Genomic DNA, 16792 nt, shown 5'->3' on the forward strand with positions numbered 1-16792 from the left:
CCAAAATCTATTAAAAGTTAAAAAACCTTTAGCTGGAGCTTCTAAGTACTTAGATGGGGATTAGACTATGCCAAGTCATAGACAGACAACAATCTTAGAGATATTTTCATTCCAATTTACCATGAAAGCAATCTATGTTTCTAGTGAGAAGAGCCTACACTGCAGAGCTCAGTAGCTGTCATTTGCCAAGTGTACAACTTTCAATCCGCCGAAGAAACAACTTTGCATTTTCATTAAACCTCAGAAGAGTTTTGGGGTATGTTAGAGAACTAAGGTTATGTTTATATATCAAGGAGAGTAACTTTTTTTCCCCCCAGACTCAGTTTTGCAACAATTCTGCTTTCAAAAAAAATTTCATTCGTGCTTCAGACCACAGAGGTCAGAGTCATTCCCAGAAACGAACCCAGTTCTACAGAAAACCTCAGACATAGGTGGAAAGGTGACACACAAGTGAAAAACAATTTGTCAGGGAGCGGCGGTCCCGAGGAAGGCACGGTGCAGGGAGAGGAGCCACGAGTGTGCGTCTGCACAAGTGCCTCCCTTGTGCTGACACCCCAAACCCTGCCACCACGCCTCGCCTGACCAAGGCAGCGACGCTGAAGTGGCCTGGGCTCCTCTGACTATTCTCGACAGATAAAATCTATCATCATCGCTCCTCGCAGACGTCATACTGAATAGAAAATAAAGCATCAGTCAAGCAAAAAAAAGAGTTCATTTTAGACATCCGAGTTTCTGACAAGCTCCTGGTATTTAAAGCTCTGCAAGTGTTTTTAGCTGTCAGAACTTTCAATTTACACAACGTTAAGACAAAACATGTTTAAACACAACTGAAGATTAAAAATCACTCTTTATATAAAAAGCCAAGAGGAGAAATACGCTGACTGCATGACATATAGGCAAATCACGTCTTGGCTTTCTTTGGGGTGGGGGGGAGCTGGACTAGACAACATCCCGAGGTTCCTTCCAACTTCAGTGATTCTGCAATTTAAACCAAGTACCGAAACATTATCCAAATTACAGGTGGAGAACCAAACAGCAAAAAAGGCAAATGAGTCGCCCAAAGTACTACCTGAAGTTTCTTTGGCAGAACAAGGCAACTCTTTTGTCCTGATTATCCCAGGTCTCCAGTCCCAACTACTGGACCATCCCTCCCCTACTGTGTACCGTCAGCACAGGAAATAATCACATAAACAGAAACCTTTTGGAAAAAAAGTGCATATGCTTTGGTCAAAATCATCAGAAGACCACTAACAGCCTCCAAAATTTACGCTTCTATTGCTTGCACATTGTGAAATAAACACATATGCAACATGTCCATGTTTTGATATGTATTTTTATTTCCCTGCAGTTTTCACTTATCAAGAACAAGTAACAGGGAAAGTTGTCTGAACTAGTGCATAAACAAACATTCTGAAACACCACTACACGTATCTAATTTACAAGAACCGTATAAAAAAAGTCACTAAAACACTACACTACGAAGGTGTCCAACGCTTACAGTCAGACTTTTTCCAACCCGTTACTTGCCTTGTAGCCACAGGAAAACTCTCCAAAATTGAAAAGACAATCTTGCCACAACCCTCCCTCCCCCCCACCACCTGGGATGGCTCGATATCTAGACATCCAATAATTAATTATTGCAATGATATATAATGCAATACATACCTGGTAAAATATCCTTTATGTGGTGTGTTACAGTTTTAAAGCCGGTTAAAATATGCAGTCTTCAGATAAAATGTAATCAGTTGAAAATTTTCTCATATCTGCACAATTTTACATGTGCAAGATGCATAATTTTCCTAGTCAGTTTTTTTTCCTGTGTAATTATTTTTTATAAACTGGTATTATAAATAGAAATATACATTCAAAATATATGGAAAAGTGAGTTACTACATTAAATTTGCATGTATCGATCCATCCCTTTCCCCTGCACAGTAATAGAAAATACTATTTTGCCTTGAACTTCATATTTGACAGTGAAATGCCACTAAAGTATTTACCAAAAAGTCCATCTAGTCAAATTGTGAAACAAAATGAACCAAGTGAAAACTTTACATTTCCTTTAGAAAAAAATTACAAGAATTTTGTTTCCTAGCTATGAATCTTTAACTTTTTTTTTTTAGACACAAAGTTGGATTTATTTGTACAAGATACAAAATGTAAACATGGCAAAATAAATAGTTAAAACAAGTGATGCAGGATCCCATTTCATGCTCATGATCCCATTAAAGAATTATTTTTTAATCCATTCAGTTGCAAATTCAAGTGCAAAAGCATGATGATGAATATCTACTATTCAAGTAACAGAAATAATATTGATGATACAAATAAACTATTTTACAAGGTAGTGATTTTCCCAATTTTACAAAATTTACATTATATATCGACTTAATACACGATATAATGATAGTCCATTTAGGTCCATTTTAGTTCTCTGTGATCCACAGAGCGCTGTATTTTGCATTCAGTTGGAATATAAATGACTACACCCTTAGCACAGGTCGAGACACTGGTTTGAGGTTATGTCACTTCCATGGCTACTGTTGTCTCTGCTATGCCATTTAAACCCAGTCGTTCTGGTTCATGGTTCTCTCTGCAATAAAAGAAATATTCAATAATTACATGAGCAGAACATGAGCATTTCCTTACACAGTTTTAATCATTTCTCACGTGTGCTGTGTGCTTTTACACAGCTGTTACTTGGATCAGGGAGAAACCTTAACACGTACTCTAGAAGGATTATTTAAAACTAAATATTGGCATTTAAGAACTGCTTTAACTTCACTAACAGCGCAGTCCCTTCTACAAGATTATTGCCTTTAAATGTAAATTACCAGCCTAAATTATGGATAAAAGTACTAAAAAAATCTCCTGAAGGAGCAAAGTCAAGATATACCATGATGACTCAGTATCAATTATTCTGTTAGCGAGCAAAGCATTGTCCTAACATGATTCCCCACCCCAGTTCCACTTCAGGACTAGCACAAGAATCTTAAATATTTTTCTAATTTATTATCATTCTCTGTACAGAAGCTTAAGACCTATTCAGCGAAGATGGTACTTTTCAAGGCATTTGCTGACATGACTTGAAATACCCCTCTGACTGGAAGGAAATAAGAACTAAATGCATTAATGATATAAAAGTGTGCTTTAAGGCATGACTGCTAAATTTAAAAATACCTTTTCCTCAATCTGTGTGGTGACTAAATTATACAAGCAATTTTCCAATTCAAAAACCTCTCCAGAAGAGTTATGAAGTAATCAGTAAGCCACATTTGCCAATATCCATTTTTTACTTTTCTATTTCATAAACAAATGGGACTTTTTTGAAACACCACACAATCCAGCAGAGACTTAAAACAAAGCCCAAACATTGCCATTTTCAGAAAACTCAGCCAGCTGCAAGCTCCTGACCACTCATGTGAAACATCTTCTAAGCATCCTGAAATAAGAGTGCTGCTGTTCAATGAAAATAAGTATCTATTCATGTATGTAAGAGACAGGCTGGCCCACACCTGGTTTATATTCTGCATAAATATGTAATAGGTAGATAGATCTAGCTAATATCTAGCTAATATCTAAATAAAATAGGTATGGGCCAGCCTGCATCTTGCAATATGGGCACACAAAGTTATGAAGAGAACATGTGGAAAATTTGAGAGTATCTGTCTGAAAGCACTGCACGAGAAGAGACATGAAAATGATTAAAATGAAGCCATTTTAAACACAATGAAAGTTTACCAAAACTACTGGTGCCTAAAATTGGTGCAAACTATTTGGGCGTTAGTGTGCAAAACCAGCTCTGGCGGTTTGTCACGGCCACGCTGCAGGTGCCAGCAGCTGGATGTTTTTGTGAGGTTGAAGCTATATCGAGAAGTCTCTCGGAGGTGGGAACAACTCTCTGTAGCGCTCTAGCGCAGAGTTGGGCACATCAACGGAGACCTTTAGGTAGCAGAACTGTTAACTCAGAGCGGCTCCGGCTCGCTGCACTTACCGTGCTATACTGCTGATGGCACTGCTAGGAGTTACCTTTGGCACTCTGTCCATACTGGCAGCAACTGTGGCAAGTTTTAAGGCTGTTGGCGACGGTGCTGAAGTCCTTGTATTGATATGCACATTGACTGGAGAAACAACACTGACATTGTTGAGGTGCACTGCGTTCGTCAGGCAAGAATTGTTCATGGGAAGCGTCTGAGGGCTGCTTGTGCACAATGCTGGAATTAAGTGGTTTGTGGTGGTGTGGCCGACTGTCCTTACAAGCTGTACAGTTGAAATCCCTGGGCTGGATGATAAAGCCATGTTGGTGGAGTACAAAGTTCTAGAGGTTCCTGTTACAAAACAAATGTTGTTCGTTAAAAAGATGCCATTCCTTAGATTCCAAGCCAAAGATTAACCTCAAGGGTAATGCTTAAAGTATGCATGTCACTGGAATTGTGCAAGAACTTGGTTTTTAAAGATTCACAAAATGTAAAATTTTAGAAATCTTTCTAGTTAACAGTAGAAGCATTTCATGGGGTTTTTTCCATTCACGAGAGCACCAGAAAGTGAAAGAAGTTACTGTACGACAAAGAACTTTTATATTGCCCAACTTTGTACACACCACATTTTAGGTGCCTTAAAGGGGCAACATTCCCCATAAAAGTAAATTGGATGGGGAACACCTTAGCTAGGCAACCTCAGGGACCAACCAGGAAGCCAAATTCCAATGCTTTGAATCACCTCCTCACCTCCTACTTGGTTCTGCTGGCAACATAAAGACGTTCTGGGGACCAGACTCTCTCAAGGCAGCAAAACTAGAGGCCTAAGACTAGGCAAACTAGAAAACTCCTTTCAGATTATGCTGCAGTGCTCCATTTGTGCTCCTACATGGTGAGAAACTCCAAGATTTACAGTGTATATTCAAACCAGAGGTTCTCAAATCTCCTCTTGGTACCCTCGCTATTCACTGTTCTGATTTGATCGCAGGGGAAACTAGATACATTTTCTCCTGGATTCTTATTCCTGAAAAAACTGCTTTCAGCTAACATCTCCTAATTTTCAAGTCTTCCCGTCCTAATCAGGAATAGCTATTTTACATCATTGCCACTTACAGTTTTAAAAGAGTAACAGAAGTCTAATTTTATATGCATATTTGCAATGGTTTTCCATCAATCGTAAAGCTGTGTACCATGTATCAGCACGGCACACTACCACGTGCCTGATCTTATACCCCTCAAAACATTACCCTCTTGATATGATCTTAGAGAATTATACATAGATGTCTTTCTTCCCTGGAACTGTTCCAGTATATTGATTTTGTTCAGCTGTGGTTTTTTCTCCCTCTATTCATTTCATGTTATCATTAACCCAGCCTGGCAGAAGGTCTATAAAACTAATCACATCATTAGCTGTTAAAACAACAAATTACTCTAAAAGCCTTTTATTTGTTATGGCAGTCAAATGCCAAGTACCATTTGTCTCTCAGCAACATGGCTCCTGCACCAGCATGACTGGCATTACTGCCTTCTGATAATGGAGGTTCAGAAGGAGGGGTGGGGAGAAGGGAGCAGATGCCAACATCTACACTTCTGCCTGAATTTGGGAGGAATCCTAAATGCAATGAAACCTGAAACTTACAGTAATGCCAAAAGAATTGCTAGAAGTAGTTGATTAGGACGTTTTTGCCTGAATATGCAAGTGGACAATGACCAAATAATGTAGCAACTTTTCTATTTCCTTCTCAAAGTACTTAGCAATGTTTTAAGTAATTGATTTCTTTTTAATGACACATTCACACAGTTTTTAAAATGCTGTCACTTACACTTTTGATCATAACAGATTATTAAAAGATAAAAGCCTACAAAAGAAAACAGAAACCATGCTCTTCCAATGTAAAAAAGCATTTGGTAGCTTTATTACCATACTAACCAACATGCCATTGCACAGAAATATTTTAAAGAACAATATTTAAAACTATTAATATATTTGACTTTTTTGGTTTATTAAATAGTATTTTAGAAATCAGAGATAAGATCAGTTGACATATTCTCAGCCTGCACTAGACCACGAGTTTTAAGAAATCATCACCTGAAGGCTGGACAACACCATTAATATTGTTGTGGCTGGTGTTTTGTTCCTTCGTTACCTCACTGCGACTAGGAGCAGGAGCACTAACCACTGCAGATGCAGCAAAGTGGGCGCTGGCTGAATCAAGTGTTTTTGACATACAGTCAGAGGTGCTGGAGCCCTGTGGGAATAAAAAAAAAAACCAAACCACACCATAAAATCTTTTTTCTTTATAATTATTCAGGTACAAAATGAAATACCATGTTAGGATTGCTATAATGCACAATTACCAGCATATAAAGAAATACATCTCCTAAATGTAATCTCATGCATTGTAACGTTAAATATTTCCATATCACAAGTCTGATGAAAAGTTGGAAATTAGCGTCCATGCGAGTGTTGAATGAGCCCTGTCCAAGTCAGTCGGTCAATGGCAAATGCAGTTCTTAGCACAACAGATCAGGGCCATGATGTGTTGTTCAGCTGGAGAAGAGAAGGCTCTGGGAAGACCTTAGAGCGGCCTCCCAGGACTTCAAGGGGCTACAGGAAAGGGGGGAGGGACTCTTGATCGGGGGGGGGGGGGGGAGGGATAGGACAAGGGGGAACAGGTTTAAACTGAAAGAGGGGAGATTTAGGTTAGATCTAAGGAAGAAATTCTTCTCTGTGAGGGTGGTGAAGCCCTGGCACAGGTTGCCCAGAGAAGCTGTGGCTGCCCCCTCCCTGGAAGGGTTCAAGGCCAGGTTGGACGGGGCTTTGGGCAACCTGGGCTAGTGGAAGGTGTCCCTGCCTGGGGCAAGGGGGTGGGACTGGATGGGCTTTGAGGCCCCTTTGAACCACACCCATCCTGTGCTTCTAGGTGTTTGAGAAGTTTCCTCTAAGAAAATGACTATGCCTTAAGTTTCCTTCTCTCTTCTGTCTCCAGGCAGCAAATACACTGCAACCGCAAGTCTAAAGAATTTTCAGTATTTATGGTACATTCATTCTCACTGAGTAATTTGTACGACAGCATAATTGCCCACCGCATTCTGGAAGTTCACATTTTTAATAGTCCCGTTTCTCTGAAAGAATGGTAAGTACTGGAAAGACACCCTGAAATGGCAGAATGTATCATTCTGCAACTTCAATTTATATTAACTAGGAAACTTACATCGCATAGACATTCAGAGCATCTTAAAAATCCAAAATTTATTCCTTTTGTTTAAATATTCTGGTATCATGTCTTAAATATAACCAGTAACTGCCAATACAGAATCCCTGATTAATCAAAGGAGGAAATACTGAGGGGAAGTGACAAACAGCACTGGTAATTAGATATAATATGCTCAAAGAAAAATCAGTTCTCCTAGTAATGGACCACAGCAACAGCTTTTCTATTTCTTGGTAAGAAACTAACAGAAAACTAAGCTTGACAGAAACCCATATATTCTTCCCTTGCAAGGCATTACAGAGACAAAACATGATTATTTTAGAAGACAAAAGTAGTAACACTGGGGATGGGGAAAGAATCAAATTAAATATGCAAAACTACGTTTCTCCTCTCAGAAGCTACCAATTTTTACTACTCACTGAACATCTGTTCATAACAGACTATATTACCTCATAAAGTAGTTTTAATAAAGAAGTCTCTTTGGAGCACTTACACAAAGGAGGATAAAGCCAGTGAAAATAGTGTGACTTGACAGAGCACTGGCTATTTCTACACTGACTGACTCTGTGGCTGCAACTAACACATTAAAATTATGAAGTCTCTTACTCAACTTTTAAAATGCAGCCATGATATAGAACTTAAAAAAACCCCCAACCAACCACGCTTTGATGTTGAATCTTAAATTATCTCATTCCAAATAGAAAAATGAAAGTAAGGTATTTGTACTAGTTACGGTGTAAGTTGCTTTCCAGGCACTATAGAGCAAACTGGGAAAGCATCCTACATTCATTCTAAAATTTAATATATTTACTGAGGTGTTATATTTAGCTTATAAGAGAGATGAAAAACACAGTAAGCAAAAAGGAAGATATCAGTGTCTGACAACATTTAAGGTGCATTACCTGTGCTTTCGGATGTGTCTGTTGTGAGGAATGCTGAGATTGCTGTTTCTGCTGAAGCTGAGCAAGTTGTTGTCTCTGCATTTGAACTAACTGCTGTTGATGTGTCTGAAATTGTTCCTCTGTGATACCCCCCGTTACTACAGAAAAGAAAGGGAAGCCAGTGTTAAATAGGCCTGTGCAAAACAAGTAAGTCTAAAATGCAAGAGTGCATCCATGCTGGATAACAAGTGGTTGAAGACAACATACATTATGTTAGGTGCTTGCAAAGTTCTTCATATATTCTTATGTAAAGAAGAGGTCAACCTAAATTTGTTTGTTGTGTTCTTTTAGCATTGACTCAATTTATAACAATAATTGACTCAATTTATAACAGTGGGTGGTTTCCTCCCCATGAGCTTTAGGCAAAAACTTAAAGAAATTATTTTCCTGGCATTCAGAAAACAAGCATGTCCTAAAAAATCATAGCTGAGGAAGAAGGACACTGGGCTGAGCTGGGTGTTCTCTCCCAGTGAGCACTGGGAGACCATTCCTGTACTACTTTCCTTCCTACAGTCACTTATTACTGTCCTTTTCGCTGACACCAGAAGGTAAAGGCAGCATTTGAGAGCACCCACTTCAACAGCACAACCAGAACTCAGATGTTTAAATAGTTTGTATACCGTTCTATACCATCCCTCACTTGGAAGGACTGTAAACTAACATACAATGACAAAGCTTATCTCCAGGTCTAAAACTCAGTAAATGTTTGCAAATACCACAAAGCACTGTTTATTTAGCAAACCCAGTTCAACCTTCCTATTTCACACTTTTCATTTCCCTGAAGCAAATGCTTGTTTCACCTGATCAGGATTTTGTCTGCCTTTTTTTTTTTCTTTTTTTTAAATGGAGTAAGAGTTTAAGGTTGACATAATAAGTTTGTTTATTTATGAGAACCAGGTTAATGCAATCCCAGTAGCATCATATTCACCACAAGGGAAGGGAATGGTGAAGTCAGAAAAACTGTTCTTGGTATCCCCCCCCCCCCCGAAGAATTGCACAGTTGATAAATTGAAAATACTGTCAAGCATTTCATGTTAAACCTGAGTTTTGTGCAATTGCTGCTAACCTGAGAACTAAGTTCTGCGAGGAGGAAGTAAAAAGAGAATTCGCTTTTCAAAGATTCCCATTAACTCCATTTCAGCAGTTTATTCTGAACAATACTTTTCAAAGACTGAAGCTGTCATTCCTCTCAAACACCTGGATTCTGCAGCAGTATCATCTTATCAAGAGACATGGAGCTAACGTTAAAATATGAAGTGATCTACCTTTCAGGGTCCGGCACTTTCATTTACTAGTTGCAATACTCGCAGTTGTCCTGAAATTCCATTCCAAGTAACTATCAAAATTAAGACTGTGACTGTTTAGAAATTGGTAGTGAAACTTCTCTACTGCTACATTATTAAAACAGGCTTCAAGCACTTAGGAGGGCATGTAAAAATCCAATGACTCCTATCCAGTTACTCCTATTAAGATGCTAGGGATTTTATCATAATTTCTAACATATTCTAAAATCAAACCTATTTCATATTTAGCTGCACTTTGTACCTCTTGAAGATTCTTACTTATTACTACAAGCATTTAACTCCATTGTCAGTCAGCTAAACCTGCTAAGTTCCCTCAACAGTCTCCCAAAATGTGTTGCATTACTAAAGGCAACAGAGCCAAGAACAGCATTATGGAACATTACATATATATGTATTTCTATTTTTAGGGTCTGAGGTAACAAATTCCAGACATGTTTGTCTTTTGTTTTATAAAAAACTGTTTTAGAACAAGCTTATATGGCACCAAAAAGTACCTAAACTGTGTTTAGCCATAATGAGCTATCATTTGTCTGCAGTACAAGGGTATTCATCTAGACTCAAAGTTGCATTCTTCTATGGACTGTAAAGACATATTAGAGAGAACAGCCTTTACATCAGAGGATCACCTAATCTAGCCTACGGATCAATTCTATGCTTTCAATCTGCCGTCCTTCTCAGTTTGACACAGACCACCAAGTCATGAAACACTCTACTACAAGGTACACGGGGAAGATTACCATAGTAATGTAAAAGTGGTTTACTCTGACTTTACATGTTTAAATTCCACTCAGTTCACTACCTATCACCAGATATTTATTCAGTGGTCAGACTGAACTCAGCTGTTGGCCTTGTTATAAAACAGCAGATGTTCATTAGCACATTTAATATCATTTGCTTCTGCCAAATCAAACAACTGAAGGGTCCTAGAGAAAAAAACAGCAAACCTCTACGAAGTCCCAGGGTAGCCTTTAAGGTCATAGTTAAGTGCAAGTGTTCTACACTTCTTATAGAAGGTTCTATTTACCAGATTTTTAGCTTCCACTGCTGAATATCAGTATTTTCTATTTTGCTATAGCCTGTACTGAAATACTACCACAGAACAGGGTAAAAAAGTCAACGTGGAATGAAGTCTTCCAGGCTCCTCTCCTCCTTGACAGCTTTGGTTTGGATTATTATGTCACTTCTCTTAGGACTTGAAGGCTTTAATCAAAGATCATCTTTCAGGCTGCCCCAAAAGTGGCATTTCATTAATTACTTCTACTTCTGGTATTTCATTCTGGGAGAAAAAAAAATACCTCTAAAGAGTAAAAGCTTGTTCCATAAGCAAAATTCTTCAACTGAGAATGCCATTATCTGCAGTTGCCTTTTGTATCTAGGGACACAGTAACTAAACAGATAACTATTTGAGCAGGTCACTGGAACTGGCAGCTGAGGCTGACTGGAAGCCAAATGCAACATAGTGGCTGACCAGCAAATTGCTGAAGATTTTGCCTAAAGCCTACTTCTTACTTCAGTCCCAAAAACCAGCCGAGTTGCACTCCAGGAATTCAGCAAGCAAACTAAGTATTAGTTAGCTGTCATAAGCAGTGCCATCTATAAATTCCTGGTAACTTCCTTCTTCTATCATCTCTCCTGATGATCAGTGGTATCCCTAGCTCAACACTTTCATCTTAAACAGAGGATTCTTCTGGAGGTGTCTCTGGCAAAGAAACCAGCTTACTTTTCCAGATAGAGTGTAGAACTACAAAAAGTTCACACTGATCAAAGGGATAAGCTTGTTTCAGTAACCTCGTCTAATATTAAAGTTCCTCAAATTCAGTTTTCCCATTTGCAGTTCTTATAACATAAGCAAGAGAGTAATTTAGCTTGAAACAGTGGTTCTTTATTCATGCACCGATTAGGCACTTTCAAGAAAAGACTAGTCGCACATTTTTAAAATACGTCTGTCTCTCTGTTTGTACAATGCCTAGCATTTGAGGAAATACAAGAGTTGCTTTATTAATACAAGTGAAAAATATAATGCCGAGGTAACTTTAAATATTCTTGTGCACCGAAAACCAAAGCAAGCAACTCCAAGTCTTCTCTAAACTAAAAGAAAAAAACAAACAAAGATAATCAGTTTAACTACTGTCATTCTTCCCTCTAGAGGCAGCTTTATGCTTACAGGTATGTGTGCTATAAAATCAACTGATTTCAAAGATATCTCCCCAACAGAATTACTTTAATAAATGCAGTGATAGTACCTATGCTCATTTAATGCACAACCAGACTTTGACCAGCCCTTTTAAAATTTACTATTTATTAAAGAGAAAAATCTATCAGCAGTGCCTCTTGCTGGCTCAGTTATTTGTTGAACAGTTCTGTTCTCTATTGCATCTGATCCTTCACCAGAATTACAGGATCTGTTTTGTAACTTAAATCTGGAAAGAAAAAGGTCTTCCATAAGTTTCCCTGCATGATGTACTTCCACTACTGAGTGATCTCTATTCTAATCTAAATGTATTCTTCACATGATTTCTGAAATTACATAACAGAAGTTAATTACTATTCCTCTACCAAGTGACTTAGATCCATCAGATTTGTTTTCATGCATTTTTTTTAGGTATTTCTCTATAGGCTCTCACATCACTAAAATACCTATGTGTCTATCCTTTCCTTTAGTTCTTTCCCTAACAGTGCAAATCCCAAAGTATGAGTGCTAGTCCACATGTGTATATCAGCTCTGTCATTAATTGGCCGTGTAGTACCAACAATTTAGGTTTTTTTATTCTTGGTGATGGTATCACCTGAATCAGGAAGGGCTGACATTTTTTATTTATGGATACACAGTTCCCTATCAAAACACAGCTGCCCCCTTTCTCTGAATATGCTGCTTGAACACTGTTCTCATTTTTGTTTTCTTATTATGTGCCATCTTTCCCATAGCTACTGGAATTCTCTTTCCACTGCTGCAATCTTCATTTATACTAAGGCCAGGTATGGAGATTTCACAAATCTCTTCAACTTTCTTTCACTCATTTCTTCATATACTATTAAAATCAGATGTATCAGCTTCATCCCAAAATATTCTCCTAATTTTTTAGGTAGACTCCACCCTCAGGGGAAGGAAAAAAGTCTCCCCAGAGCAGAATTCAAAGCCTCAAAGTTTTACATCCAGCTAATCCTTAAATAATCGATTGATATTTATTATATCATCATGAAAAATTCTACAGAAAAAATAATCAACTTAGCCTGTATCTTTTTAAGCAGCTTTCCTTACCTTGGTGTCACCATACTTTATTCATGCAAATAGAAATCTTGCAGTATTACTTGCTTGTTATATAAAGAGCTACCAGCAAATTCTTCGTTGTTCCTTACAGCTTACAGTCCATGTTTCACATCCTTAACTCTGACAAATAGCATTTCTATTTTCTGCATTTGCTTTAACAAGACATCTCTTGATGCTTATCAATTACCCATCACACAAAACTGCCCCATTCTGCTACAGGCGCAACTCTCCAGACCTTCAAGTTCCTTACAGAAAAAAAAAATTATACAAAATATGACCATAGCACATTATGTCTGTTCTCTTCATACAGCAGAAAAATATTGTAGTGCAAATCTTTGCATGAGAGAGAGAACAATATGAAAATTGCAATGAGTATATTGAAAAGTACTGTGCTTATGTCAGTATTACGTTGATGTTACTTAAGCTAATGCACAGTCTTTTAAAACTGTATCATAGAGAAAACTGATTTTGTCTTCAAGAAATTTAATTTCTACACATGATTTCTAAAGGTGTGTTATTGAAGATTAAATACCCAATCCTGCAACTGACTTTAAAAGACACGGACCATTCCACATCCATATAAAGTTCATTCTCGAATTCAGAATCGGCCTATTATATTATGGAACTATCCCGTTTTACAATACCTAAATTCTGTATGTATTACAACAGAGTAGGAAAACACTCCGACACTTGTTGATGCTTGATAGTACATCTCTTTTGGCATATCTCCAATTGTTCAGCTTTTTAAAGAATCATTCATTCTTTTACGATTATAAAGAAGTGACAATATTAAAACTTAAGCAATTACAACTCCTAGTACATGAAGCAAGGGATGTAAAGATTGCTAACGTAAGTTTAAAGCAATTTTTTCTTTTGGTGGCTTTTCTTCCAACTTTAGTGCTTCTATACCCAAATCGCTAACAAAGATCCAAATTGTTGCGTATATTTTATATTCTTGTGAATATATTACAAGAAACTTTTTTTAATTTAAAAAGGTAAGACTGTTCACAGTGAATTCGTGAATGGCTGTCTTGCTGATCTGGAGCTATCAGGTCATAAAACTGAACAGTAAGAGATGGCTGCATTAAGATGATATTTAAGGGAAAAAGCAATCTCCTATCACAATCAACGGCTGATGATTTTCTGAAAAATCAGAGAAGGTGCATCCTTGGATGCTTTCAGTGTCAAAATTTTTACTATGCCAGACACCAACAGAAAGCGCTGTTTTCAGATGTCCTCATGCCTGCTCAGTATGCTTACTAACTTATTACTGGTTTTCTGAGATGTTTCTGTAAGATTTCAAAAGAAAGACTCCTGACAACAAAAAAATACATCCCTCGTCCAAGAAACTATCTGCTTTTCTTTTGCATTTATAATGAGCATTCTTCTCACCTTAAACAAGGTCAGACCAATTAGTCTTTAAGACTCAATCACACCTAAGCAATTCTTAAACATGAGCAGAATCCCTCCTTTGGATAATGCATGTTTTAAGTCCAGCATGTTATCAAGAGTCTATTGAAACTGAAATAACAGCAGGAGGAAGAGGACTGCTGGTGGAAAACGTCTGTATATTCTAAGACATACAGAATAATTAGCTTGTCTCTCTGATTTACATACATGTCACTGCTGAAGATGTTACCAGTCCAGTCACAAGTAAAACCACTGGAATTCAGTATTTTAAGTTCTAGAAGAATTCAAATCCTTGCCTACCTGATATGCCATTCTTGCTGGTGTTCAATAAAGCTACAGACGCTGCAGAAACTCTTTTATTATTCACAGTCTGCCCTGGTTTCCTTGAGGTACATTCTTCGCTATCGCTGTCCTGTAGATTTAGTAGCCTTGGCTGAAAACACTGCAGTCGACATGATCTGATATTGCTTAGTATTTCAGAAAGGGACAGTCTGTTTTCACAACGTTTATTGGAAGCATTGGTCCGTGAAAAATTAGAAGAAAAGTCTAAAGTCTGGGAAGAGCTTGAAAAACTGTTCAGCATTTCTGGGTCAATCTGTCTCAAGACAGGATCATGCTCTGTGGATATTCGGTCCATTATAACCCTGGTTAAAGAGGATGGAAAAATGTGTTAGTTTAACTATTTCTTTTTAATACTTTTACTCTTTATTCCCCTTCAAAGGATAAAAGTAACCCAACTGTACCTTCCACCCCTGCCAATTCGCCTTCTTGCAAATCCTATACATCTTCTTGGAATTGTAAGGGTCGTAAGGCAATGCCTGAACCTCAGTTTGTCCAATTCTGCCAATTCTGAGTTTTCATATGAAGAATTAGTTTGGTCCAAACGAGGCTGTAAAGAAAAAAGAAAGGCAATTTTGCACTCATTTAGAGTGTAGACTTTGATTAGGTTACTACTAAGTGATTATCATGCACAGGCTACAGTATAGAAAATACTGAAAATGCCCACAGAACTATCACTTGATTAATATGCTCAGATCATAAAAGAACCTGGATGATTTTTTTAAACCAAAATACATGAATTCATGAAACAGAAAATCCTCTTTCCTTGATTAGTCATAAAATTAGACGCCACAACCAACATATAGAACAAGCCAGAAATAATTTGTTCTACCCAGAAGCACGTAAAACTGCCATGCTCAGACACAGGTGCATCTGGCCCAGTAGTCCCCATCTGATAATGGCTCTTTTGGTGATTCGTCACAAGATACGAAACACAGGGAGCAATTATTTTCTTGTTACAGACTCTGAGCTTCAAGCTCTTCAAAGCCAAAGGACTTCCTGTAGGCAGGGCTGCATCTTGACTATGTTTTGTCATCAGTTGAGGGCCTATTCTTCTCAAATTTGTCTACTCTTGATAGTAAGGGTCAGTAGCATAAAGGCTTTTGTTTGTAAAAACGAGTTCATGAAAAATATTTGATAGAAATACCTCAAAACTATATGCACAACTCCAGTCTTAAGTGTCACACTGTAAGAAGTACTTATTGTGACAAAAAAAAACAAACCAAGAAGGCTTGTTCATTTATTCAAGATCCTGCTGCATCACCAGCTGTACAAAAGCAACGCGACAATTCCCAACTCGGATAGCCTGCAACCTAAGGGGGTAGGTAATATCAAAAAGGGTTCCTAAATTTGCAGTTTGGTTTTACTCCTGAAACACCTACTGCCCAAGGTAACAGATGCTGATCCAAACGGCCTTTGTTCCAATACACAGCATTCAATTACCAGACCGTGACAGGGTATTTTCCGTATCAGCTTACCTTGGGGCATTTTTATTACTCCACGAATATCTTCGTTACTATTATGAACTCAAAACTGCATAACCTCTACAAGCAGAAATGCTGTGTGCTGGCTAAAATGTCTTATATGACAGGTTAATAAATATCCATTAATAATCAAATTTTGTGATCAGGTTAAATTTACAGCAATAGTAGTGCTGTAGATTCAATCAATTTATGTTAATAGTTAACCAACATTCAAATGGCTTCAGCAGTTAAAAAAAAACCTAAAAGGCTAACATTAAGGCTGCTAAATAACCTGTTTCTAAACAGCAATAGAAAAGTTACAGAAAAGAATGAAAATACAAGTTTTCAGTCATCTCAACTTCTTTTGGCAAAGGAGTTAACTCATGGGCTAAGGACAAAAATGAAAAAGTAGGATAAATTCTAAGCAAGAGAGAAGCTTCAGCTAACCCTCAGGAGCTAAGCAGAAAAGGTGACTAGATTAGTAATCAACAGGTAAAAAAGAAAGAGTCACCCAAACTGAAAGAACAAGTTAGGAGGCCACACAAAAAACAGGTGGCAAACAGAAAAACATCATCTTAAATAACCCACTACAAATCTCCAAAAGAAGAGGAGTAGTTAAAAGTAATGACACATTCTTGGAAAGATGGAGTTGTCTGTGGTGTTCTGGAAATGACTGCAACATAGAGGGACACTGCAAAGCCGGCCCAGGAGCAGGTGCCAGCGCACGACCTGTGCAAAGAACTTTCTGTACAACTTGTGCGAGATGGTCGTGCTGGAAATTTGAGTATTCTGGGGCTTCTGAAACAGCCTACCTAGTGACTAAATGACTTCTCTGTAAGTGGCTTAAAAGGCTACACAATTACACAATTATTTTG

The 16792-nt window shown here is 37.9% G+C and overlaps 1 protein-coding gene across 2 annotated transcripts in view; it reads right to left on the bottom strand.

Moving 5' to 3' along the window:
- Positions 1–1313: 1313 nt before the first annotated feature.
- The window catches only part of EPC2 (enhancer of polycomb homolog 2), a 50587-nt gene continuing 35108 nt past the window's right edge, over positions 1314–16792 (bottom strand). For both annotated transcript variants that reach the window (XM_074828498.1, XM_074828499.1), the window contains exons 9-14: positions 14859–15004; positions 14416–14759; positions 8095–8231; positions 6067–6226; positions 3995–4328; positions 1314–2593 (exon numbers count right to left, since the gene is read on the bottom strand). In XM_074828498.1, the coding sequence (XP_074684599.1) occupies positions 2521–2593; positions 3995–4328; positions 6067–6226; positions 8095–8231; positions 14416–14759; positions 14859–15004 (1194 nt within the window). In that variant the 3' untranslated portion in view covers positions 1314–2520. The remainder of the gene's footprint in view (positions 2594–3994; positions 4329–6066; positions 6227–8094; positions 8232–14415; positions 14760–14858; positions 15005–16792) is intronic.

This window comes from Strix aluco, chromosome 6 (genome assembly GCF_031877795.1).
Source record: "Strix aluco isolate bStrAlu1 chromosome 6, bStrAlu1.hap1, whole genome shotgun sequence".
In the NCBI taxonomy this organism is placed as follows: domain Eukaryota; kingdom Metazoa; phylum Chordata; class Aves; order Strigiformes; family Strigidae; genus Strix; species Strix aluco.